The 27,708-nt window shown below is 42.4% G+C and overlaps 2 protein-coding genes across 9 annotated transcripts in view; one reads left to right on the top strand and one right to left on the bottom strand.

Annotated features, from left to right (window-relative positions):
• The first annotated feature begins 25 nt into the window (after nt 1-25).
• Nucleotides 26-26,896, top strand: atf1 (activating transcription factor 1). 7 transcript variants are annotated; one of them, XM_021567403.2, is made up of 8 exons: nt 27-194; nt 1,926-2,026; nt 11,429-11,551; nt 18,081-18,178; nt 22,191-22,330; nt 22,708-22,911; nt 23,120-23,264; nt 25,849-26,780. In XM_021567403.2, the coding sequence occupies exons 2-8, from the start codon at nt 1,931-1,933 to the stop codon at nt 25,991-25,993; spliced, it is 951 nt and encodes a 316-aa protein (XP_021423078.1). In that variant the 5' UTR covers nt 27-194; nt 1,926-1,930; the 3' UTR covers nt 25,994-26,780. The 7 variants fall into 7 exon arrangements, with proteins under 7 accessions (XP_036803780.1, XP_021423078.1, NP_001118031.1 ...); NM_001124559.1 differs by having other exon boundaries at nt 81-194; nt 22,708-22,887; nt 25,849-26,896; XM_021567401.2 differs by having other exon boundaries at nt 189-318; nt 22,708-22,887.
• LOC110494251 (methyltransferase-like protein 7A) overlaps nt 18,173-27,708 on the bottom strand; it is a 29,818-nt gene continuing 20,282 nt past the window's right edge. The window contains exons 2-3 of one of the 2 annotated variants that reach the window (XM_021569178.2): nt 19,264-19,326; nt 18,173-19,161 (exon numbers count right to left, since the gene is read on the bottom strand). In XM_021569178.2, coding sequence (XP_021424853.1) covers nt 18,802-19,161; nt 19,264-19,326 — 423 coding nt within the window. In that variant the 3' untranslated portion in view covers nt 18,173-18,801. Of the gene's footprint in view, nt 19,327-27,708 lie in introns of both variants that reach the window. The other variant, XM_021569177.2, reaches the window with a different exon arrangement.

The following is a 27,708-nucleotide window of genomic DNA, read 5'->3' as shown; positions in this document are numbered from 1 at the left end:
TCCCGGGGCTGCGCGCATCTCCGCCTCCTTCCTTTAAAAACAAATACACCGTTTTTATTTTTTTATGGTTGTGCGCCGCCCTTTTATTTACCATATTAGCAATTAGCTAGCTAACAACTATTTGTTTCCCCGTGATTTATACGCGCTTTTGTGATAATCAACGCCATCGCTGAGGTCCACGAAGGATTGTAAAGGTAATACCGCTTTTCAATGATTTGACCGTCTGCATAATTGTTCCGCTCTGAACTGCACAATGCCATTTTATGGTGTGCTTTGCTAATATAATGGCGCCTGTCGGCTCCCTCTCCTCGTCGAAAGGTAAGTTGCTAATCATGGTTCCCCTTATCGCTGACGTCCGTTGACGCGGGTACTTGCGTGCCAGTGACTGTGTATTACAAAAATTCGCTCATTCATTGAAACAAAAGCACATACTAGCCACGCTAGCTAACGTTAGCTAGCTACAAGGCAAATGTTAAGAATAGCTGGCTTGTCCACCCATGTTTAATTAGCCAGCTAGCTAGTGTTAGCTGGCTTGTCCACCAATGTTTAGTTAGCCAGCTAGCTAGCTAGTGTTAGCTGGCTGACGTTATACTGCCTGATTTGACCAATTAACGTTAGTTAGCAATAGATAAATTAGTAACGTTTGATAACTATCAAAAGTTACTAGGGGTGTGTTCGTAAATTCAATCTTGAGTGCCAGAGTGCACTCGTAAATTCAGAGCGTTGTCAGATTGTCCGTTTGTAAATTCAAAAGCGTTTCGCTCTTGGAGCGTTCAGAGTGCACACTGGACGCTCTGGCCGAGGAGTAGGGCTGATCCGAGCGTTCTGACCTCACAACGGTAACCACTCTTAACGTTGCTAGTTACTTCCAGACACGCATGAGAGAACATCTCACTCGCCCAAGCAGAGCTGACTAGGCTGTTTTCATGTTATCCAGAGCGTTGATGACTAATTGCTGATGGCAACAATTTAATTACGTTTTTTTGCGGACGTTTACTGACACACCCGCCATATTCAAGGGGTGTTGAGCGTTCGTAAATTCATCAGCTATTTTGCGCTCTGGCACACTCAGACGAGTGTTCTGAAATCACAGTAGATGGCCAGAGTGAAATTACGAACGCACCCGAATTTACCTAGCTAGTTAGCTTGTATTCAAATGAGAGGATCCTACGTAACGTTAGCTAAACGCTCACCTTGCTTAATAACTAGCTAGAGAACTCCGCTAGCAAACAACATTGAACTGGTTTATTGTGCGGGCTAGCTAACGACATTGGAATTTGCCTGTTGACCACACCAGCTAACGTTATGTTGAGCAAGAAAGACAACGCACTTGGCTAACAAACTTATAGCTAGCTAGCTACCACAGGTTAGCCTTGTAACTAGCTAGCTACTGGTACCTAGTACATCATTTTCAACCATGCCCTTAGTTTTTATTGATTTATTTTACTAGGCAAGTCAGCTAAGAACAAATTCTTATGTTCAATGACTGCCTAGGAACAGAATAACTTCTCAGGGGCAGAACGACATTTTTTTTATTTTTTTTTACCTTGGCAGTTTGGAGATTCGATCTTGCAACCTTTCGGCTACTAGTCCAACGCTCTAAACACTAGGCTACCTGAGACCATATCCTTGGTCTCTCATTAGCTACACATATCCTGGTGGATGTGCATAGTAATTCTAGCTATGACGAATAACTAGCTAGTCAATCGTATTTAAAAAAAAAAAAAATTTTAGTTGTGAGGGATAGGTGACTGTACTCTATTTCCATGTAGATTCTCAGCCTGTCCAGTCCTTGTCCACCATATCCCTCAATTTACAAAATAGACTTGCCGGAGAGGGCTCTGTCCAGTGCCCATACGCACCAGTGTCCCATCGGGAAAGTTTACCAGTGGTCTTTAAATGTTTCTGTATATCTGCCTCCGCAGTGACAATGGAAGAGGTGCAGAACAGCAATGGCGCTGAGACACAGACTGTCACCATCCCCACCACCATCACAGCCTCCCAGATCTCCCAGATAGCCCAACAGGTAACAGACAGGCTGATATCAAGAGGTTAATAATGGAAGTAGGGATTAGAAATGGGAATGATATCACTGACGGCAATGTACTATGCAGGTGAGAACTTTGAGGGCTATGTAGTGTTACTGTCACAAAGAACAAGATGGGTTCATTCTGTGAATAATATCAGCATGGTATTGAAGAGGCATAGTTACCAAGGTGTCTGCAGGTCCTTTAAGTCTTAAATTAATTTATCTGGTCTATATTGAGCCGCTGCTTAAATACTCACTATGCAGAAAACACTCTGCCATTTCCTGGTAGCTAAAATTCTAATAGTTTGCCTAATTTCAGTTTGACAAAACAAGCAAATATAGTGTAGAGCATCATTGTACCATCTACATAGCTGTGCAGTATCTTTTCTATAACCAAACATATTGTTCTTTCAGCTGTTTGAAGCTGGTGCACAAAACTGAAATTAAAGATGCAAAAATGAAACTTAAGAATGGATGCATAGAAATAGCACACACAGAATAGATATTCCGCTTAGACTTGCTTTCAATGAGAATGACAGATCGAAAACACATTTCTATGTGAATTTGGTCAGGTTGCCCAAAAAGTTACATATTGCAGCTTTAATTGTTTCAACCACTACAAAAATATAAACAATTGGGTAATTCTTACAACTGACATTTTACCAAAAATGTACTGAAAATGAATGGAATTTTTCCCGATTTCTTCATGGATCACTGAGATTAGGATCTGTACTTATCTATTTAATACATCTTTTTTTTTTCAGATTTTTTTCCACAATTCTTATTACTGCAACAGTTTTCAAAGTAACAAATAAATCCTTTGCAAAAAAAATGTTTAACTCCAGCAAGGTTAAAACAACACTGAAAATAAAAATATTTACATCTAAATTATACTATTTTAAATCAGACTTGTTCCAAATTTGAGCTTTTTAGCCGTTTCGGTAATAAGAAGGCCAAGTGGGCTGAAATGGGTTACTTGAGAATAAGAAACTCATTCTGTAGCATATAATTCATTAAATTAACTTTTCTCATCTAAGGACTACTCTAGATGATGGATCATTTGTGAATAATAGTTATACTATTTTAAAACTGATAGGTTTGCATTGGGGTTTTGTAACTCAATTTGCTACAGACATGGTTTTACGAGAATCGCATGAGAACTCGAGGCGCACTTTCAAGTTGTTAGAGAGCTATCAACATGTGTGCCTCTGTGTGTGCACATCATGTGCGAGTTGGGCTGTTGCCAGAGGAAAAAAAGGAGAGAGCAAGGTAGCCTATACAATTTGATATACAACAGTATCTAAAGCTGGGACAATAAACCGGCATTGCCATCCTCTTACCAAAGCAATTTTGCTTGCTTAACCCTCCTGCTGTGTTCCAGTTGAATTGGACTGATTTTACAGGTTTTCTCTCTGAAAAATGTAGTTAATTTAAATCTGATTGTCATAAGGTTCCATGACTTTGTCCACACAGGGCATCTGAACACACAAAATACATTTCTGAAGATTTTCATAACATTTTGGGTGTCTTAACTTTTGTACACCTGTGGTGTTCCCGGGTTAAAAATGACCGGTTATTAAAAATGAAGGGGCGAGACTACAATTAGTGTATAAAATTGAGTTCAGGCACATGTCCATTCATCAGATGGACACACTTCCTCTCCCAGACCCCCACATGCATGCATGTGTGTTTGAGCACACGCACCTCACTCCCCTTCTTGGCTTCCATGGCAACCCCCACAGGAACCTTTCTCCAATAGAATCTTTCCCTCAATGCCAACAGGTGTGGTTCCATTCTCAGAAACAATCGCAACATGGTTTCAATAATATATATATATATAGAACTTTTCTTGCAGCTCTGGTATATAAAATTTTTTTGAGGCCTTGCTCACAATTCATTCTTTGGCAGCACGTATCATATCTTTGATCATGACACTGGTGAGGCGAGAGTCCTTGTTAAACGTTGACACAGAGGTCTGTGATAAATAGCACTGTTTCATCTGAGTATTTGTTATAATCAAAATAATCCATACATTTAGTTTTTTTTTTTTTTACTCAAACGAGTTGTATGAGCTCAGGTCAATGAGGCCTACAGACCATAAATAGAAGTTGTAATGTTCACAATAACTTCAGTTGATTAAAAAGATCTAATGCAACATTATTTGATAATAAATGGATTATTATGGGTTTATAATCAGTTATAATGGGGTGGTCATTTTGGACCGGGAACACAGAATTAATTAACATGAAATGAAAACAACAGGAGGGTTACGTGATTCGGCAACCCAACGTTCCTGCTGATATTTTTTGGGGGGTTGGAGTTCTAAAACCATTGTTTGGTGAACAGTAATGTGAGAGTCAGGCGGCATTGGCGGAGAGTCAGGTGGAGAATGACGTGTTGAAAAGGGCGAGGAACGAGATGGAGTCACAATCCATGCCAGGCACACCTGTGAGCTCTGGAACTCCACCTCCGACATGCAGTCAAGGTCGTCGGTTCACCCTGACATTTCCATTACTCTTCTGACAACAGCACTTGACCAACTGCTCCACAGGCACAGCAAGGGCCGCCCGGACCATTGTGCTGTTCAGCTATTCCAAGGATGTGTAACCGAAGAGATACCACGAGTGGGCACAGAATAGAAACTGGGATGGCTCCCGAGGCAAATGTGGCTTACCAGTGAACCTCCGGGTGTTCATCATTAATACTGTCTCAGAAGTTTCTGTTTTTGACTGATGCAACCCGAAAAAGCACTAAAGACCGAGAAAGTCTGGACATGGCCTGCTCTCCCTTATGTAAGGAGTTAGGCACTTTCCCATGTTTACTACAGTATGTACTGTAGGCTATGTTTACTTGTCAGACTGCACAGTAGCCCAAAACAAATGCCGGTGGCTTATCTTCAAAATGCTTTATTATACAAATGTAAAAGCATATACTGTACAGTACTGTATTTCTTCATCAGCATCTTTATGCTTTTGTTAATAAAATAATGATATAAATACTGTTTCAAAATGCTGATGTTTGATTTGGTTATGGATCCATAACGAATTACTATGAGAATAAATATCACTGAATTAGACATTTTGGAACAAAGTTGTCGAATGAAGGTAAACAAATTGTTGCTTACTGGAAAATACTATTTCGTACAGCGCCATTATGGCTATTAGCAGGGCTATATTTTGGCCTGTTCAGATTACAATTGCTCATTGTCATTTTTTGGAAAACAAAATCATCTCAAATATATATTTTTTATATATACAGTGGGGCAAAAAAGGTATTTAGTCAGCCACCAATTGTGCAAGTTCTCCCACTTAAGATGAGAGGCCTGTAATTGTCATCATAGGTACACTTCAACTATGACAGACAAAATGAGAGAAAAAAAATCCAGAAAATCACATTGTAGGATTTTTGTATTAATTAATGTGGAAAATAAGTATTTGGTCAATAACAAAAGCTTATCTAAATACTTTGTCATTGCCAACAAAGGGTATATAATAGAGGTCAAATATTTTCTGTAAGTCTTCACAAGGTTTTCACACACTGTTGCTGGTATTTTGGCCCATTCCTCCATGCAGATCTCCTCTAGAGCAGTGATGTTTTGGGGCTGTTGCTGGGCAACACGGACTTTCAACTCCCTCCAAAGATTTTCTATGGGGTTGAGATCTGGAGACTGGCTAGGCCACCAGGACCTTGAAATGCTTCTTACGAAGCCACTCCTTCATTGCCCGGGCGGTGTGTTTGGGATCATTGTCATGCTGAAAGACCCAGCCATGTTTCATCTTCAATGTCCTTGCTAATGGAAGGAGGTTTTCACTCAATCTCACAATACATGGCCCCTTCATTCTTTCCTTTACACGGATCAGTTGTCCTGGTCCCTTTGCAGAAAAACAGCCCCAAAGCATGATGTTTCCACCCCCATGCTTCACAGTAGGTATGGTGTTCTTTGGCTGCAACTCAGCATTCTTTGTCCTCCAAACACGGCGAGTTGAGTTTTTACCAAAAAGTGATATTTTGGTTTCATCTGACCATATGACCTTCTCCCAATCCTCTTCTGGATCATCCAAATGCTCTCTGGCAAACTTCAGACGGGCCTGGACATGTACTGGCTTAAGCAGGGGGACACGTGTGGCACTGCAGGATTTGAGTCCCTGGCGGCTTAGTGTGTTACTGATAGTAGGCTTTGTTACTTTGGTCCCAGCTCTCTGCAGGTCATTCACTAGGCCCCCCCGTGTGGTTCTGGGATTTTTGCTCACCGTTCTTGTGATCATTTTGACCCCACGGGGTGAGATCTTGCGTGGAGCCCCAGATCAAGGGAGATTATCAGTGGTCTTATATGTCTTCCATTTCCTAATAATTGCTCCCACTGTTGATTTCTTCAAACCAAGCTGCTTACCTATTGCAGATTCAGTCTTCCCAGCCTGGTGCAGGTCTACAATTTTGTGGTGTCCTTTGACAGCTCTTTGGTCTTGGTCATAGTGGAGTTTGGAGTGTGACTGTTTGAGGTTGTGGACAGGTGTCTTTTATACTGATAACACGTTCAAACAGGTGCCATTAATACAGGTAACGAGTGGACAGAGGAGCCTCTTAAAGAAGTTGTTACAGGTCTGTGAGAGCCAGAAATCTTGCTTGTTTGTAGGTGACCAAATACTCATTTTCCACCATAATTTGCTAATTCATTAAAAATCCTACAATGTGATTTTCTGGATTTCTTTTGTCATTTTGTCTGTCATAGTTGAAGTGTACGTATGATAAATTACAGGCCTCATCTTTTTAAGTGGGAGAACTTGCACAATTGGTGGCTGACTAAATACGTTTTTTGCCCCACTGTATGCCTCCCCACTGTGGTTGTCTATTTCAGCACTGCTCTGAGACAAGCATGGAGAAATTAAAATGTTTCATTTTTATTCTTAAGATATACAGTGCCTTGCAAAAGTATTCGGCCCCCTTGAACGTTGCGACCTTTTGCCACATTTCAGGCTTCAAACATGAAGATATAAAACTGTATTTTTTTGTGAAGAATCAACAACAATTGGGACACAATCATGAAGTGGAACGACATTTATTGGATATTTCAAACTTTTTTAACAAATCAAAAACTGAAAAATTGGGCGTGCAAAATTATTCAGCCCCCTTAAGTTAATACTTTGTAGCGCCACCTTTTGCTGCGATTACAGCTATAAGTCGCTTGGGGTATGTCTATCAGTTTTGCACATCGAGAGACTGACATTTTTTCCCATTCCTCCTTGCTAAACAGTGCGAGCTCAGTGAGGTTGGATGGAGAGCATTTGTGAACAGCAGTTTTCAGTTCTTTCCACAGATTCTCGATTGGATTCAGGTCTGGACTTTGACTTGGCCATTCTAACACCTGGATATGTTTATTTTTGAACCATTCCATTGTAGATTTTGCTTTATGTTTTGGATCATTGTCTTGTTGGAAGACAAATCTCCGTCCCAGTCTCAGGTCTTTTGCAGACTCCATCAGGTTTTCTTCCAGAATGGTCCTCTATTTGGCTCCATCCATCTTCCCATCAATTTTAACCATCTTCCCTGTCCCTGCTGAAGAAAAGCAGGCCCAAACCATGATGCTGCCACCACCATGTTTGACAGTGGGGATGGTGTGTTCAGCTGTGTTGCTTTTACGCCAAACATAACGTTTTGCATTGTTGCCAAAAAGTTCCATTTTGGTTTCATCTGACCAGAGCACCTTCTTCCCCATGTTTGGTGTGTCTCCCAGGTGGCTTGTGGCAAACTTTAAACTACACTTTTTATGGATATCTTTAAGAAATGTCTTTCTTCTTGCCACTCTTCCATAAAGGCCAGATTTGTGCAATATACGACTGATTGCTGTCCTATGGACAGAGTCTCCCACCTCAGCTGTAGATCTCTGCAGTTCATCCAGAGTGATCATGGGCCTCTTGGCTGCATCTCTGATCAGTCTTCTCCTTGTATGAGCTGAAAGTTTAGAGGGACGGCCAGGTCTTGGTAGATTTGCAGTGGTCTGATACTCCTTCCATTTCAATATTATCGCTTGCACAGTGCTCCTTGGGATGTTTAAAGCTTGGGAAATCTTTTTGTATCCAAATCCGGCTTTAAACTTCTTCACAACAGTATCTCGGACCTGCCTGGTGTGTTCCTTGTTCTTCATGATGCTCTCTGCGCCTTTAACGGACCTCTGAGACTATCACAGTGCAGGTGCATTTATACGGAGACTTGATTACACACAGGTGGATTGTATTTATCATCATTAGTCATTTAGGTCAACATTGGATCATTCAGAGATCCTCACTGAACTTCTGGAGAGAGTTTGCTGCACTGAAAGTAAAGGGGCTGAAATATCCAATAAATGTCGTTCCACTTCATGATTGTGTCCCACTTGTTGTTGATTCTTCACAAAAAAAATACAGTTTTATATCTTTATGTTTGACGACTGAAATGTGGCAAAAGGTTGCAAAGTTCAAGGGGGCCGAATACTTTCGCAAGGCACTGTATGTTGACTGAATATAAGCAAGTGACGTCTGCTAAATAATCAAGTTAGGTTTCTCCAGGAATAAGTCATTCTAAATAACAAACTGGCTTTATTTACAAATTAATGTGTCTCACCCCATGTTCAAGAATTGCCTTTTTCTCGCTCAATGAAAACAAAATCTCCCAAAATATTGTTTCTTTAAAAAAAAAAAAAAAAAAAAAAGATATTAGATATTAGATATTAATTTAGAATCCCCCATCCTCTAAATGTAATTATTGGCGGAGAGTCACGTCATTGTAAAAAAAACCTGTTGGATCTCTAGGGGCGCTATTTCATTTTTGGATAAAAAACGTTCCCGTTTTAAGCGCGATATTTTGTCACAAAGATGCTCGACTATGCATATTCTTGACAGTTTTTGAAAGAAAACACTCTGAAGTTTCAGAATCTGCAAAGATATTGTCTGTAAGTGCCCCAGAACTCATTCTACAGGCGAAACCAAGATGAAACGTCAAACAGGAAATGAGCAGAATTTCTGAAGCTCTGTTTTCTAATGTCTCCTTATATGGCTGTGAATGCGACAGGAATAAGCTTAGACCTTCTGCCGTTTCTCCAAGATGTCGGCAGCATTGTGACGTATTTGTAGGCATATCATTGGAAGATTGACCATAAGAGACTACATTTTCCAAGTGTCCGCCTGGTGTCCTGCGTCGAAATTGGTGCACAAAGCCAGGTGCAAGTATTTTTCCATTTGATTGAGAGGAGAAACCATGCTTCCACGAACGATATATCGAAGAGATATGTGAAAAACACCTTGAGGATTGATTCTAAACCACGTTTGCCATGTTTTCAGTCGATATTATGGAGTTAATTTGGAAAAAAGTTCACGTTTTGAGGACTGAATTTTCGGGTTTTTTTTGTAGCCAAATGTGATGTACAAAACGGAGCTATTTCTAATACACAAATAATATTTTTGGAAAAAACTGAGCATTTGCTATCTAACTGAGTCTCCTCATTGAAAACATCCGAAGTTCTTCAAAGGTAAAATATTTATTTGAATGTTTTTGCTGGTTTTTGTGAAAATGTTTCCTGCTGATGCTAATGCTAAATGCTACGCTAGTTATCAGTACTGTTACACAAATGCTAGTTTGCTATGCTTGAGAAGCATATTTTTGAAAATCTGAGATGACAGTGTTGTTAACAAAAGGCTAAGCTTGAGAGTTAGTATATTAATTTCATTTCATTTGTGATTTTCATGAATAGTTAACGTTGCGTTATGGTATTGAGCTTGAGGCTATCATTACGCTACCGGATCCGGCATGGCTCAGCGCAAGAGGTTAAGAACAAATTCTTACTTACAAGGACAGTCTACTCCTTCCTCCCCGTCGGGGAATTGAACCCCCATCTCCCGCATGCCCTACCCGGACGACACAGGGATTCTTTAGCTAAATAGCCAAGTACTTTACTGCCGACCGTCACGCTGTACAGCGCCATATTTTCCGTTCCATCCTAATGGAATAGAAACACGATCATATTAACTAAGCAAGTACTAGTCAAAAGTTTGGACATACCTACTCATTCCAGGATTTTGCTTTATTTTTACTATTTTCTACATTGTAGAATAATAGTGAAAACCACATGTAATCAGTTAAGAACAAATTCTTATTTACAAGGACAGCCTACTCCTTCCTCCCCATCAGGGAATAGTACAGACATGGCCTGCTCTCCCTTATGTAAGGAATTTGGCACTTTCCCATTTTTATTACAGTATGTATTGTAGGCTATGTTTTTTACTTGTCAGACTGCACAAAAACCACCTGCATTTGTTTTAGGTTATTGTGCAGTCTGACAAGTAAATACAATAATAACTAAATCAACATATGCATTTTTGAAAGAGTATTTTTAGCATTATTTTATTAACGAAAGCATAAAGATGCTGATGAAGAAATACAGTATATAAATTATCCACATTTAAAAGCATATACTGTATTTCTTCATCAGCATCTTTATGCTTTCGTTAATAAAATAATGCTAAAAAAATACTATTTCAAAATGCAGATGTTGATTTAGTTATCAATCCATAACGATTTACTATGGGAATAAATATCCCTGATTTACAGACATTGGAGCAAGTTGTCTAATGAAGGCAAACAATTTAGTCCTCTTATACTGTAGCCTACTCCTGATCGTCAGGTCGTCAGGTAGTACAGCGCCATATGTTCCATTCCATCTTAACGGAAACCCTGAGGCTTTTTTTCTCTTTTTTCTCGGAATAAAAACACCATAATATTAATTGAGCCAAATGTCTTAATTAATCCCATATACTATGTTATTACAAAACATGTAATGCCAATATGGAAGACTATCAAATGCTTCTCAAAGATACCCTCTGGTGGTCAAACTAGCACTATCAGAAAAATGGCTGACAATTATATAACGTGCCACAGAATGCTGCAACAGCCCACAAGGTGTGCTGCAGTATGATGCAACTTTTAGAGGAGGAACCACTGTACAAAACATTGTTGCTCTGTTTCCTGCCTTAACGTGACCCCTGGATACATATAGAATCGCAATACATATTGTATCGGCAGCTAAGTATCGTGAGGACCCTGGCAATTCCCAGACACCGCTGTTTTAGTGTTCGTTGCTGCATCAGACTCTAAAGGTAGTCTCAGCGAAAGCAGAATGGCTTCGCTCTCACATAGTCACACAGGGTATGTGCACTGGTGCGCTTTACAATACTACAACAACAGAGGGGAAGGGGAGCCTCGCACTTCAAAGCTCTTAGTAGTTGTGGAAATTTACCTGCAGATGCAAACAGCAGTAGCGTCACCTGGCTGAGTAGCTTTAATAGGACAGCAAACCGAATCCAAAGGATGGGACAGTACAGGATTGAATATTCACTCCTGTGTCATCGTCTAATCTGACTGTGTTTGCAGATGTCTCTGGGGGGCTCTCCTGTGACTGTGGTCCAGCTACCTGGGGGTCAGTTCCAGGTGCAGGGGGTGATCCAGTCGGCCCAGTCGTCTGTCATCCAGTCCCCACAGTTGCAGACTGTTCAGGTAAGAGGTGCTCCTCTACAACTAGGAACTAGGCCCGAGCCCGTATTCACAAAGCATCTCAGAGTAGGAGTGCTGCTGATTTAGGATCAGTTTTACCATAAAGATCATAATGAATAAGATTACGTACACAAGTATTTTGCTACATCCACAAGATCTGCTAAATATGTGTATTTGACCAATAATTTGATTTTAATCCTAGATCTGCAACCCTACTCTGGGATGCTTTATGAATACTGCCTCTGGACTACAGTGCCTCCGGAGGACATGGAGGTGTCCCCTGTTCTTCTAGCATACTTTAATTGTTGTTAGCCTTTAGCTTATGTTATCTTGCCAAATGGTATTACTGGGGTAAATGTGTGATTGATTGGGCAGATATCTCTATATTGTACACTCTAGAACCACCACATTCTAATTTAAGTCAGGGTCCTGGACAGTGATTCTGATTCCCATGTAAAAAAAAAAGATCCTGATAAAAATGCTAGAGGAGGTGTACCTGTGGATGTATTTCAAGGCCTTCCTTCAAACTCAGTGCCTCTTTGCTTGACATCATGAGAAAATCAAAAGAAATCAGCCAGTACCTCAAAAACAAAATGTGTAGACCTCCACAAGTCTGGTTCATCCTTGAGAGCAATTTCCAAACACCTGAAGGTACCACGTTCATCTGTAACAACAATAGTATGCAAGTATAAACACCTTGGGACCAGCTGTCATACCGCTCAGGAAGGAGACGCGTTCGGTCTGCTAGAGATGAATGTACTTTGGTGCGAAAAGTGAAAATCAATCCCAGAAGAACAACAAAGGACAATGTGAAGATGCTGGAGGAAACTGGTACAAAAGTATCTATATCCACAGTAAAACGAGTCCTATATCGACATAACCTGAAAGGCCGCTCAGCAAGGAAGAAGCCACTGCTCCAAAACCGCCATAAAAAAGCCAGACTACAGTTTGCAACTGCACATGGGGACAAAACTCATACTTTTTGGAGAAATGTCCTCTGGTCTGATGAAACAAAAATAGAACCTTTTGGTCATAATGACCATCGTTATGTTTGGAGGAAAAATGGGGAGGCTTGCAAGCAGAAGAACACCATCCCAACCATGAAGCACGGGGGTGGCAGCATCATGTTGTGGGGGTGCTTTGCTGCAGGAGGGACTGGTACTCTTCGCAAAATAGATGGCATCATAACGAAGGGAAAATATGTGGATATATTGAAGCAACGTCTTAAGACATCAGTCAGGAAGTTAAAGATTGGTTGCAAATGGGTCTCCCAAATGGACAATGACCCCAAGCATACTTCCAAAGTAGTGGCAAAACGGCTTAAGGACAACCAAGTCAAGGTATTGGAGTGGCCATCACAAAGCCCTGACCTCAATCCTATAGAAAATGTTTTGGCACAACTGAAAAGGTGTGTGCCAGTAAGGAGGCCTACAAACCTGACTCCGTTATTCCAGCTCTGTCAGGAGGAATGGGCCAAAATTCACAACTTATTGTGGGAATCTTGTGGAAGGCTACCCAAAACATTTGACCCAAGTTAAACAATTTAAGGGCAATGCTAACAAGTACTAATTGAGTGTATGTAAACTTCTGATCCACTGGGAATGTGATGAAAGAAATACAAGTTTAAATAAATAATTCTCTCTACTATTATTCTGACATTTCACATTCTTAAAATAAAGTGGTGACCCTAACTGACCTACGGCAGGGAATTTTTACTAAAATGTCAGGAATTGTGTGAAACAACTGAGTTTAAATGTATTTGGCTAAGGTGTATATAAAGTTCCGACTTCAGCTGTGTGTGTGTACAGTCGTGGCCAAAAGTTGAGAATGACACAAATTGTAATTTTCAAAGTCTGCTGCCTCAGTTTTTATGATGGCAATTTTCATATACTCCAGAATGTTATGAAGAGTGATCAGATGAATTGCAAAGTCCCTCTTTGCCATGCAAATGAACTGAATCCCACCCAAAATATTTCCACTGCATTTCAGCCCTGCCACAAAAGGACCATCTGACATCATGTCAGTGATTCTCTCGTTTAGGTATAAGTGTTGATGGAGACGAGGCCGTTGTGCTTGGAATCATTGTTCTTCCTCTGTCAACTATGGTTACCTGCAAGGAAACGCGTGTTGTCGTTATGTACTCCTGAGGTGCTGACTTGCTGCACCCTCGACAACTACTGTGATTATTCGTATTTGACCATGCTGGTCATTTATGAACATTTGAACATGTTCTGTTATCTCCACCCGGCACAGCCAGAAGAGGACTGGCCACCCCTCATAGCCTGGTTCCTCTCTAGGTTTCTTCCTAGGTTTTGGCTTTTCTAGGGAGTTTTTCCTAGCCACTGCTTCTACACCTGCATTGCTTGCTGTTTGGGGTTTTAGGCTAGGTTTCTGTACAGCACTTTGAGATATCAGCTGATGTACGAAGGGCTATACAAAATAAATGTGATTTATTTGTTGCCTAGACTTCACTGCAAATGACACTCAAGTCTTGGGAAAAACAATACACTAATATTGCAGTTTGCCATGACAGCCTTTATAATAGAATGCTTGTGACCACACACAGCCTATATCTAAGTATTGCACTTGTGAAAAAAAAACATCTTAATGAGACGTGCTTTATATTTTTACTATATTATAGTGGCCACTATAGGAGATGATAAAAGACAGTACTGTGCAGCCGTCTTCATCATCAACCTGGCCAAGGCTTTCAACTCTGTCAATCACCGTATTCTTATCGCCAGACTCAACAGCCTTGGTTTCTCTGACTACCTCGCCTGGTTCACTAACTACTTCTCTGATAGAGTTCAGTGTGTCAAATCGGAGGACCTGTTGTCCAGACCTCTGGCAGTCTCTATGGGGGTGCTACAGGGTTCAATTCTCAAGCCGACTCTTTTCTCAGTATATATTGATGTCGCTCTTGCTGCGGGTCATTCTTTGCTCCACCTCTACGCAGACGACACCATTCTGTATACATCTGGCCCTTCTTTGGACACTGTGTTAACAAACCTCCAAACATGCTTCAATGCCATAACACTCCTTCTGCGGCATCCAACTGCTCTTAAATGCTAGTAAAATGAAATGCATGCTCTTCAACCGATCGCTGCCCTCCCGCCAAGCATCACTACTCTGGACGGTTCCGACTTAGAATATGTGGACAACTATAAATACCTAGGTGTATGGCTAGACTGTAAACTCTCCTTCCAGACTCACATTAAGCATCTCCAATCCAAAGTTGTATCTAGAATCGGCTTCCTATTTCGCAACAAAGACGCCTTCACTCATGCTGCCAAACTTACCCTCATTGTAAAACTGACTATCCTACTGATCCTTGACGTTGGTGATGTAATTTTCAAATTAGCTTCCAACACTCTACTCAACACTCTGCATCCAATTTGCTATCACAGTGCCATCCGTTTTGTCACAAGTCCCATATACTACCCACCACTGCGACCTGTATGCTCTCGTTGGCTGGCCATACCCACTGGCTCCAGGTCATCTATAAGTCTTTGCTAGGTAGAGCGCCGCCTTATCTCAGCTCACGGGTCACCATAGCAATACCCGCCCGTAGCATGCAGGTATATTTCACTGGTCATCCCCAAAGCCAACACCTTTAGCCGCCTTTCGCATCTAGTTCTCTGCAGCCAATGACTGGAACAAATTGCAAAAATCACTGAAGTTGGAGACTTATCTCACTAACTTTAAGCGTCAGCTGTCAGAGCAGCTTACCAATCGCTGCAGCTGTACACAGCCCATCTGTAAATAGCCTATCCAACCAACTACTTACCTCATCCTCGTTTTTCTGCTCACAAGTATTTCTACTTGCACTTCCTCATCTGCACATATCACTCCTGTGTAACTTGTAATTACTTTACCACTTGGCCTATTTATTACCTTACCACCTTCATTTGCACACACTGTATACAGATTTGTTTTGTGTTATTGACTGTACGTTTGTTTATCCCATGTGTAACGCTGTCATTTTTGCCGCTTTGCTTTATCTTGGCCAATTTGCAGTTGTAAATGACAACTTGTTCTCAAATGACCTACATAGTTAAATAAAAAAATTCAACGTCAATCAACATGTAGCCTTGTGCAAAAATAATGTTCACAGAGTAAAAATTAAAATAAAAAAGGATAATCCTCCCCCCTTACTCACGTGTTAGTCAAAATCAACACAACAAAAACAACGTATTTGGGCTACACTGAACATTATTAGGTTGTGCACTTTCTGCCTGTGGACATCGATTCTACAATGTGACACCAGAGCATGATACCCTTTGTTGGCATTGATCTCTTTCAGGCAGAGAGTAGACTTGTCATACCCCTTTTTTAAGGAAAGGGGAAATATTAGTTCATCTAACAAACTAACTAGAGTACTAACATTTTACACAGATTGCCAGGGTCCGGTAAGCAAGTAACTTAAGGAACGGCAAGGAGTCGTATACCAGTTAATGCAAATGGTTAGTTATGGTCTAGTTACTAACGTTAGCTCATCTGATGTTGTAATGTTATTAGCCAGCTAATTTTCACAGCATAAACTCAATTATTTGATCAGTTAATGTTGCTCAACATTTTTCTGGTTAGCTAACGGAGAATTTGATCCAGCTACTGTAGCAAGGTGCTTAACAATACTTGTTCCACCACACTTCCTCCCTCACCTCAAACTTTCCAAATACCAGTTTTTTTGGTTACGGCTCATGAAGTACGCTTCATCACCTTCTCCGTGGTCAGGCTTCTCGCCTGCCTCTTATCGTTCAGGGGAAGCGCTGCTGTAGCTGGTAAACTGAAATTTAGCTCTTTCAGCACGAGCTGATTCTGAAACTAGCAAATTGTTTTTTTCTCCAGTTGCATGCTGCATTCTGTTATGTGAACGATTGGCTGAGCCTTGGATACAGCCAGTATTGCTCCAAACGCGCATCACTCGTTCGCATAAAGCCAGTAAAGAGCTAAAGCCCCCCCCCGCCCAAACTTTTGTCATCGGATCTACACAAATCAAATTTTGCCAAAAGGTGACTCGTTTGCTTCCCTGGTTATTCCTCCACCAAACTTTACCGTTGGCACTATTCATTCGGGCAGGTAGCGTTGCCTTGGCCTCTGCCAAACCCAGATTCGTCCAATGGACTGCCAGATGGTGAAGTGTGATTAAATCACTCCAGAGAACGCTTTTCTACTGTTCCAGAGTCCAGTGGCGGCCAGCTGTTAAGTACTGCAGTGCATCTCCTCCTCATGGACTGCACCAGATTTGCCAGTTCTTAGCTGTGAGATTTTCCCCCACTCTTCCATCAAGGCACCTGCAAGTTCCTGGATATTTCTGGGGGGAATGGCCCTAGCCCTCACCCTCTGATCCAACAGGTCCCAGATGTGCTCAATTGGATTGAGATCTGGGCTCTTCGCTGGCCATGGCAGAACACTGACATTCCTATCTTGCAGGAAAACACGCACAGAACGAGCAGTATGGTTGGTGGCATTGTCATGCTGGAGGGTCATGTCAGGATTAGCCTGCAGGAAGGGTACCACATGAAGGAGGAGGATGTCTTCCCAGCGTTGAGATTGCCTGCAATGACAACAAGCTCAGTCTGATGATGCTGTGACACACCGCCCCAGACCGTGATGGACCCTCCACCTCCAAATCGATCCCGCTCCAGAGTGCAGGCCTCGTGTAATGCTCATTCCTTCAACGATAAACACAAATCCGACCATCGCCCCTGGTGAGACATAACCGCGACTTGTCAGTGAAGAGCTCTTTTTTTTTTCCAGTCCTGCCTGGTCCAGCGACAGTGGGTATGTGCCCATAGGCGACGTTGTTGCCCCTTGCGAGGCAGGTCCTCACCAGATGTCAACAGGCCTACAAGCCAATAAGTCCAGCCTCTCTCAGCCTATTGCGGACAGTCTGAGCACTGATGGAGAGATTGTGAGTTCCTGGTGTAAAAGAATGGCAACTTGTTGTTGCCATCCTGTAACTGTCCCGCAGGTGTGATGTTTGGATGTACCGATCCTGTGCAGGTGTTACACGTGGTCTGCCACTGCGAGGATTATCAGTTGTCTGTCCTGTCTCCCTGTAGCGCTGTCTTAGGCGTCTCTCAGTACAGACATTGGTATTTATTGCCCTGGCCACATCTGAAGTCCTCATGCCTCCTTGCAGCATACCTAAGGCATGTCCATGCAGATGAGCAGGGACCCTGGGCATCTTTCCTTTGGTGTTTTTCAGAGTCAGTAGAAAGGCCTCTTAAGTGTCCTAATTTTAAATTAGGTAAGAGAATAAGATGTTACCATTGGTGTATTTAAATTAGATTTTGATATCACAATCCCCCTAAATAATCCCGCATTCTGAATTCAAGTGTTTGACATGGGGAAGTTGACCAATAACTTTATGATCAAACTTTATCAATGTACCAGCAACACTCATTTTTCATGATCTGATTTCAACAAAATATCACAAATAATGATTTTTGACTGTGCAGGACCTTCTAAGTAAACATGGTGTATGAGTAACTCATCATGTACCGGCGTCTCTCCTTCTCCTCCACAGGGCCAGGGCTCAGACAGTGACGATTCCCAGGACTCCTCAGACAGTGGAGCCTCTGCCCAGAAAACCAGAGAGATACTGGCCAGACGGCCCTCCTACAGGTACCTGCCACGGCGCTGTTGTATTAAACACCATCTTAACCTGTCCATGTAGTGGTGGAAAGAAGTGTGTGCAGACTGCAGAGGTCTATGCTGGTGATGGACTGGAATATTGGTGGTGATCAAGTCACCTTTTCACCTAGTTTAACACCTGATTTGTGACCCCACCACCTTCTCTTTTTGGTGTTACGTTCCAACATTTTAAATGTTACTTTTTACATTAGGTAAAAGTACCGACTCAGAGCTTCAAAATGGTATATCATACAGTGCATTCAGAAATAATTCAGACCCTTTTACTTTTCCACATTTTGTTACCTTGCAGCCTTATTCTAAAATAGATTGAATAAATATTTATCCTCCTCAATCTACACACAATACCCAATGACAAAGCGAAAACAGTTTTTTGGAAATTTTAGCAAATGAATTAAAAAAATCTAAACGGTAATCGGTGGAGAAGAGCCTTGGTCAGCTCCAGAGTTTCTATGTGGCGATGGGAGAATAGTGGTGGCAGCATCATGCTGTGGGGATGTTTTTCAGGGGCACGGACTGGAAGACTATTCCGGATCATGGCAAAGATGAACAGAGAAAAGTACAGAGATCCTTGATGTAAACCTGCTCCAGAGCGCTCAGGACCTGAAACTGGGTAGAAGGTTCACCTTCCAACAGGACAATGACGCTAAGCACACAGGCATGACAAGTCTCTGAATGTCCTTGAGTGGCCCAGCCAGAGCCCGGACTTGAACCCGGTCTAACATCTTTGGAGAGACCTGAAAATAGCATATTTCTGTCCTGTGCATTGGAGCAGGACATGTAATGCCCATAGCCTTTTCTGTGCAAAAGTCCTGATTTTCTAAAAAATACATGCATGGGGGATGGTTGCACATCTCTGGGAGGAAGGACATCAATGTTGCACAGCAGCTGAAACCTGGTCCCAGCTGAGTGAAAGTGCCTTGGCTGCAACAACACCAGGCTCCAGACAATTGAAGCTGTAATGGAAGAAAGCAGACAAAAATAGACATTGCACGCCAGCAATAACATTCCTTGACCCGAAGTTCAAGCAATAAGCTCAAAGTACAAAGACAAAATACCTGAAATGTTGGTTGTTCACCCTCGTTCATCTCCTTGTACTGGGGGCGGAGAGCAGGTTTATGCTGAAAGACAAATTCCAGAAAAACAGGTTAATACACAAATTCATTCATCTCCTATATCTTTACCTGTTGACTGCTACAGCTGTACTAAAATGCCCTGTACACTCAACCTGCTTCCAGCCATACAATTGCAATGCAGACACTACACAATAACTAAATGGATTTAGAAAACGTTTAACTAGATAATTACCAGCTAGTTGAACATGCAAAAAAACAACCGAGTTATATAATCCAGTGTAGATGGCTAACTATTTAGCCATAATTTCATTGTGACTAGCTAGCCAATTTAGCATGTCCCTGTCACTTAACATGGAGTTTGTTTAGCATTCGCACCTCAGTGGCTAATTTCAGTAGCTAGCTAGGTAAACATGACAAACTGACCAACATGACAAAGATTATCATTATGTCATGCATGGCTTAGCACATCAGCAATCAACATTAAGAGCAGAATGCAACTGGCCAGCTCAGCTAGCTAGCTGGCTGTAACTTTACCTGTATGCAATTGGCTAGCTAGGTAGCCAACAATAAACTACTTTTTTGATACAGTTGAGACAACATATGTACAGTGCATTGGAAAAGTATTCAGACCCCTTGACCTTTTTTCCATATTTTTTTACGCTACAGCCTTATTCTGAAATTGCTGAGGAATTTTTTATTTAATCAATCTACACACAATACTCCATAATGACAAAGCGAAAAACAGATTTTAGTCATTTTTGTCAATTTATGCCCCCCCCAAAAAAACGTTATTTACATAAGTATTCAGACCCTTTGTTTTGAGACTTGAACAGCTATGCCGGGGTTAAAGCTGTTGGCCCACTTCGCCACCATTAGGACCAATTTTAAAACATTTCCCTAGGATGAGCTACTGCTGTACTCCTACAATGATATATTTTAATGTTTACTAGTGTTCGGGAGTTATTTACTCTGAAAAATAAGAACCTAACACTAGAGAAGCTTTAACCAAGTTTAATTTAATCAAATGTATTTATATAGCCCTTCTTACATCAGCTGATATAGCAAAGTGTTGTACAGAAACCCAGCCTAAAACCCCAAACAGCAAGCAATGCAGGTGTAGAAGAACGGGGGCTAGGAAAAACTCCCTAGAAAGAAACCAGGCTATGAGGGGTGGCCAGTCCTCTTCTGGCTGTGCCGGGTGGAGATTATAGCAGAACATGGCCAAGATGTTCAAATGTTCATAAATGACCAGCATGGTCAAATAATAGTAATCACAGTGAACAGGTCAGGTTTCCATAGCCGCAGGCAGAATAGTTGAAACTGGAGCAGCAGCACGGCCAGGTGGACTGGGGACAACGAGGGGTCATTATGCCAGGTAGTCCTGAGGCATGGTCCTAGGGCTCAGGTCCTCTGAGAAATAAAGAAAGAGAGAATTAGAGAGAGCATACTTAAATTCACACAGGACACCGGATAAGACAGGAGAAATAATCCAGATATAACAGGCTGACCCTAGCCCCCCGACACAAACTACTGCAGCATAAATACTGGAGGCTGAGACAGGAGGGATCAGGAGACCCTGTGGCCCCATCTGATGATACCCCCGGACAGGGCCAAACAGGCAGGATATAACCCCACCCACTTTGCCAAAGCACAGCCACCACACCACTAGAGGGATATCTTCAACCACCAACTTACCATTCTGAGGCAAGGCTGAGTATAGCCCACAAAGATCTCCGCCACGGCACAACCCAAGGGGGGGGGGGGGGGGGGGCGCCAACCCGGACAGGAAGACCACGTCAGTGACTCAACCCACTCAAGTGACGCACCCCTCATAGGGACGGCATGGAAGAGCACCAGTAAGCCAATGACTCAGCCCCTGTAATAGGGTTAGAGGCAGAGAATCCCAGTGGAGAGAGGGGAACCGGCCAGGCAGAGACAGCAAGGGCAGTTCGTTGCTCCAGTGACTTTCCGTTCACCTTCACACTCCTGGGCCAGACTACACTCAATCATAGGACCCACTGAAGAGATGTGTCTTCAGTAAAGACTTAAAGGTTGAGACCGAGTTTGCGTCTCTCACATGGGTAGGCAGACCATTCCATAAAAATGGAGCTCTATGGAAGAAAGCCCTGCCTCCAGCTGTTTGCTTAGAAATTCTAGGGACAATTAGGAGGCCTGCGTACGTACGGCAGGACGAAATCGGAAAGATAGGTAGGAGCAAGCCCATGTAATGCTTTGTAGGTTAGCAGTAAAACCTTGACATGAGCCCTTGCCTTAACAGGAAGCCAGTGTAGGGAGGCTAGCACTGGAGTAATATGATCAACATTTTTGGTTCTAGTTGGGATTCTAGCAGTCGTATTTAGCACTAACTGAAGTTTATTTAGTGCTTTATCCGGGTAGCCAGAAAGTAGAGCATTGCAGTAGTCTAACCTAGAAGTAACAAAAGCATGGATGAATTTTTCTGCATTTTTTATCATTCCCAAAGGTTCTGTACAGCTGTAATCAGACAGCAAAACATTTCGTTCTTCAGTTGTATACATCCTACTTAAGACACTCCTCCTCCTTACAGTTTATGGCTCCACAGGAAACTAATAAAGAGGGTAACAGGAGGACAAATATTTTACTGCCTTAAAATAATCTGTCCTCACCTCCTGACCTCAACACATTCCTTCATCTAATCCACAGATGTCCATTGTTTTTCTTCAGAGAACCATTAACTTCTGACAACCCAGTCTCTTTCATTTCCTATCTCAATGATCAAAGTTTAGCCGATTCCAACACTAGTGAGCCACTTGTCCATTAATTTTCCTGTCTCATTACTTTGGTTCTGTAGCATTGTGTGTTTTAGTGTAAGGATTTCGGTAATGGATTATTGTATGAGTAATCTCCCGCTTCTTAACGGTGGTCTGTAGGAAGATCCTCAATGAGCTGTCTGCTGAGGAGGTGGCGTCACGGAATGAAGGAGAGGATGAAAACCCTGCTTCCTCTGGCATGACCACTGTGACAATGCCCAACACCCAGACAATCTACCAGACTAGTAGTGGCCAATACAGTAAGGGTTGCCCTACTACAACCACACACCATCCTACCAGTGCATAATTATGTCACCATAAATAGATTATACAGGTAAATATTGTTAGAATTGGAGGCACTTGTTGAGTAAGGGATCATCAATAATGGGCGTCTACAGTTTTGTGAAAATATATCGTACCGCCGGGGACAGGGAGTGCAAACTTGCTCCTGATGTGTGGTACTGTAAGCATGCACAAATCCCTCAACTTTTCAGACTTTCAACTCAGGCAGCCATGGGCATGAACAGAAAAGTGAACCTTCACACAGTTGCAGTTTCTTTTATAAAAATGTATATATCGGTGCCCGTCATACCTAGTAGTTACCATTGTCCCTAACTTCCTGTGTGTTTGTCTGTAGTTACCATCGCCCCTAATGGTGCCATCCAGCTGGCCAGCCCTGGGTCAGAGGGTCTCCAGGGGTTACAGACTCTCACCATGACCAACTCAGGCCAACAACAGGGCACCACCATCCTACAGTACGCTCAGACGCCCGATGGACAGCAGATACTTGTGCCCAGCAACCAGGTGGTCGTACAGAGTGAGTATGGCTTCATGACTCACGGTAAGCGTTGAGACAATACCACAAGGAGAAGTACCCAGTAGTGCCTGCTAAACCCCCCCCCAATAATTGTCTTATGTTGTCACTAAAGCTTCTCTGAAGGTGTGTAAAATATCCACTGATCCCAGCTTGTGGTCCACATTGTAATGTGTTGAGATTTTGAAGAGGAGATGCTCTCATCTACTGTTTTAATTGGCCTCATCCCCCTCAGATGCAGGAGGAGAGATGCAGACGTACCAGATCCGCACGGCACCCACAGCGCAACAGACCGTGGTCATGACTTCCCCTGTAGGAATATCTGAACAAAAGAGTGGCGACCCCACCATGAAGAGAGAGATCCGCCTCGCCAAGAACAGGTGTGTGTGTGTGTGTGTGTATAAGGATGTGTTGCACAGTTGGTCCCTTTGTCTGTTTGTGTGTGAACCAACTTCTCTGGTTGAAAAAGGCCTATGTGGCATCGACATTTATTCCAGAACGAAAATGTACTAGAGTGTAAGTAGAATCATTTTGGTCATAAAGTCAGTATATTCCAAAAGTGTTTTGTGAGATTTTTGTAACTGAAGATATCTCAACTTACATGATGGTTGGGTTTTGATTTCTAACCTGCCCACACAGGACTGCTGCCTGGCACCGTAATCACGGCTGGCATTAATCAAATAATCTGGATCACAGCTGCCTGGTGTGCTGTAGTGCACACTACCCAATCGCTCACCAGACTCAATCTACTACCCTGCCACTTACACTGCTCAAAAAAATAAAGGAAACACTTAAACAACACAATATAACTCCAAGTCAATCACACTTCTGTGAAATCAAACTGTCCACTTAGGAAGCAACACGGATTGACAATAAATTTCACATGCTGTTGTGCAAATGGAATAGACAACAGGTGGAAATTATAGGCAATTAGCAAGACACCCCCAATAAAGGAGTGGTTCTGCAGGTGATAACCACAGACCACTTCTCAGTTCCTATGCTTTCTGGCTGATGTTTTGGTCACTTTTGAATGCTGGTGGTGCTTTCACTCTAGTGGTAGCATGAGACGGAGTCTACAACCCACACAAGTGGCTCAGGTAATGCAGCTCATCCAGGATGGCACATCAATGCGAGCTGTGGCAAGAAGGTTTGCTGTGTCTGTCAGCGTAGTGTCCAGAGCATGGAGGTGCTACCAGGAGACTGGCCAGTACATCAGGAGATGTGGAGGAGGCCGTAGGAGTGCAACAACCCAGCAGCAGGACCGCTACCTCCGCCTTTGTGCAAGGAGGAGCAGGAGGAGCCCTGCAAAATGACCTCCTGCAGGCCACATGTGCATGTGTCTGCTCAAACGGTCAGAAACTGACTCCATGAGGAGGGTATGAGGGCCCGACGTCCACAGGTGGGGGTTGTGCTTACAGCCCAACACCGTGCAGGACGTTTTGCATTTGCCAGAGAACACCAAGATTGGCAAATTCGCCACTGGCGCCCTGTGCTCTTCACAGATGAAAGCAGGTTCACACTGAGCACATGTGACAGAGTCTGGAGACGCCGTGGAGAACGTTCTGCTGCCTGCAACATCCTCCAGCATGACCGGTTTGGCGGTGGGTCAGTCATGGTGTGGGGTGGCATTTCTTTGGGGGCCGCACAGCACACCTCCATGTGCTCGCCAGAGGTAGCCTGACTGCCATTAGGTACCGAGATGAGATCCTCAGACCCCTTGTGAGACCATATGCTGGTGCGGTTGGCCCTGGGTTCCTCCTAATGCAAGACAATGCTAGACCTCATGTGGCTGGAGTGTGTCAGCAGTTCCTGCAAGAGGAAGGCATTGATGCTATGGACTGGCCCGCCCGTTCCCCAGACCTGAATCCAATTGAGCACATCTGGGACATCATGTCTCGCTCCATCCACCAATGCCACGTTGCACCACAGACTGTCCAGGAGTTGGTGGATGCTTTAGTCCAGGTCTGGGAGGAGATCCCTCAGGAGACCATCTGCCACCTCATCAGGAGCATGCCCAGGTGTTGTAGGGAGGTCATACAGGCACGTGGAGGCCACACACACTATTGAGCCTCATTTTGAGGACATTACATCAGTTGGATCAGCCTGTAGTGTGGTTTTCCACTTAAATTTTGAGTGTGACTCCAAATCCAGACCTCCATGGGTTGATAAATTTGATTTCCATTGATAATTTGTGTGATTTTTGTTGTCAGCACATTCAACTATGTAAAGAAAAAAGTATTTAATAAGAATATTTCATTGTTCCCTTTATTTTTTTGAGCAGTGTATTTATAGACAGCCAAAGTAACCATTAGCGCACAGCGCCTCAGACTTGATAGCATTTGCATTTGATAGTCTTTTTGCTATGTTGAAAGAATGAGAGTTCTTTTATAAAAGGCTTTTTTCCCCCCAACTAAAACTTCCGATTGGTGCGGTGGTCTAAGACACTTCATCTCAGTGCAGGAGACGTCACTGTAGTACCTGGTTCGAATCCAGGTTGCATCACAGCCGGCTGTGATTGGGAGTCCCGTAGGGCGGTGCAAAATTGGCCCAGCGTCGTCTGGGTTTGGCGGGGTAGGCCGTCATTGTAAATAAGAATTTGTTCTTAACTGACCTAGTTAAATAAAGTTTTTAAATCACATTTGTGAGCTAATGTTAGCCTCAGAAATTCAACATATAGAAAGCAGGATGCTCGAAGCATGGAATTCCCTGACCAATCACGTACACGTTGCCATGCTGCGTCACGTGGTTGCTAAGCCATGTGGGGTGGTGGCCGACTAGGAACAAACAACATTACTGCAAGGATATGATATAGTCAACATAAGACACCCACATCGAACCACACCACTAAGACTGAAATCTTGTTTTTCTTTAATGCGCAACAGAAAAACACATGGAGAATCAATGAGTTCAGTCGCTCTTTAAATGTAATCCTCTAAAGCCGTTTTCTGTGTTTCTCCCTGACAGGGAAGCTGCCCGTGAGTGTCGCAGGAAAAAGAAGCAATATGTCAAATGTCTGGAGAATCGTGTGGCGGTGCTGGAGAACCAAAACAAGACTCTCATTGAGGAACTCAAGACGTTAAAGGACCTGTACTGTGTCAAAACAGGATAACCAGGAGGAAGAGAAGCCAGCCAGCGAACAGGACATTTAACGGCAGTGAGCGGCTCAGCTCTGCTACATGGACAACGCGGGGTTAACCGGGAACACATTTCATTTCAGACCTGAAATCCTCCTCCTCAGTTTGTGTTTTATACTCTGTTTTAACATGTCGTGAGTGGTGGCCATGGGAACTGTCCCATTTTTAAAAGACAATGAAAGGGTGTGAAAGAGGTTGATTGTTTTTCATTGTCTTTTTATTGCGCTAACAAATGGATTACTAACGCTTAAATTTGTATTTGTGTATATTTTGTAAGCACACGGAAGGCGTGAATTGTGAGCTTTATCATTGACATTCAATTTCCAATTGTGTCCCCCTTTTCCAGAATCGGCTCCTAATTTTCCTTGTGTAGCAGTAGGTTCAATTTGCTGTTTTTAACATCTATCAATTTGCGGCTGTATTGATTGTATGATGACTTCTATGATGTGATTTCATGTATTTTTTTTATGTGAACCAGCTATTTCCACCCCCACCCCCATTCTTTCCCCCATGAGGAAATGTTACAAGTACCATTCCTTATCCTTGTCAAGAGGGATGTAAGGGGTATTAGATAAGATAACATTGTGTAAGACGGACTTTGCTGTTACTAAGACAATCTATCAGGGAGAACACACAATGGCAGGGTAATATTTATTTTCTATTTCTGGAGAGGGGGAATGAGCAAATCAAACAAAAAGAGGGAAAGCAATGTCACTCATTCTGTAAGTAAATTGAAATAAATATTTTTCCAGTCTTTACATACATTGCTTACTGGGGATTTTTCTGTTATGTATTACTCATTTGGGCTGTCCAGTGGTGGAAAACAAATACCCAGTTGTCATACTTCAGTAAAATTAAAGATGAGTCATTTTTCTAATCAAAAAAGGCAAGTAAAATACTACTTGAGTAAAATTATTTGGTTTTACATATACTTAAGTATCAAAAGTACATTTAATTGCTAAAATATACTTATGTATAAATCATTTCAAATTCCTTATATTAAGCAAATCAGAAGGCACAATTTTTTATGGATAGGCACGGGCACACTCCAACACTCAATTTACTAACCAAGCATTTGTGTTTAGTGAGTCCACCAGATCAGAGGCAGTAGGGATGTTCTCTTGATAGGTATGAGAATTGGACCATTTTCCTGTCGTGCTAAGCATTAAAAATGTAAATAGTACGTTTGGGTGTCAGGGAAAATGGAGTAAAATAAAAAAGGACATTTTCTTAAGGAATGTAGTGAAGTAAAACTTGTCCTAAACAGTAAAGTACAGATACCCTAAAAAACAACTTAAGTACTTTACACCACTGGTCCAGTCTCCCATTTAGTGACAAGTATTTGAGGTTTTCATTGGTATAATGATGACCTATAATGGTCATTGATACAGTTTCCCACCTAGCAATGTTTGTAGATCAAGAGCATGGGGGCCATTGTCTAGGCCAGGTTCTGAAAGCGGTTGTCACTACTTTCCAAGGTAAACATTTTTAAAACACCTTTTGGAAATAAGGTGTTTTGTATGGATTGGTATACAATGTATTGAGATGTTGTATTTCAGTTTAGCCCCATATTACACTGCAGTAACGCTATAGTTAGCCTATAGCCATGCTGCTAGCCAATGGACATGGTTATTTTGTACTATGAAGTACAAGGCAGTCTAGCTAGCTAATTTTGTAACATGCTTGGGCT

Source organism: Oncorhynchus mykiss, chromosome 17, assembly GCF_013265735.2.
Source record: "Oncorhynchus mykiss isolate Arlee chromosome 17, USDA_OmykA_1.1, whole genome shotgun sequence".
Taxonomy (NCBI): Eukaryota; Metazoa; Chordata; class Actinopteri; order Salmoniformes; family Salmonidae; genus Oncorhynchus; species Oncorhynchus mykiss.
Note: the sequence above shows the minus strand (reverse complement) of the source record. Positions and strands in the feature narration are given on the sequence as shown.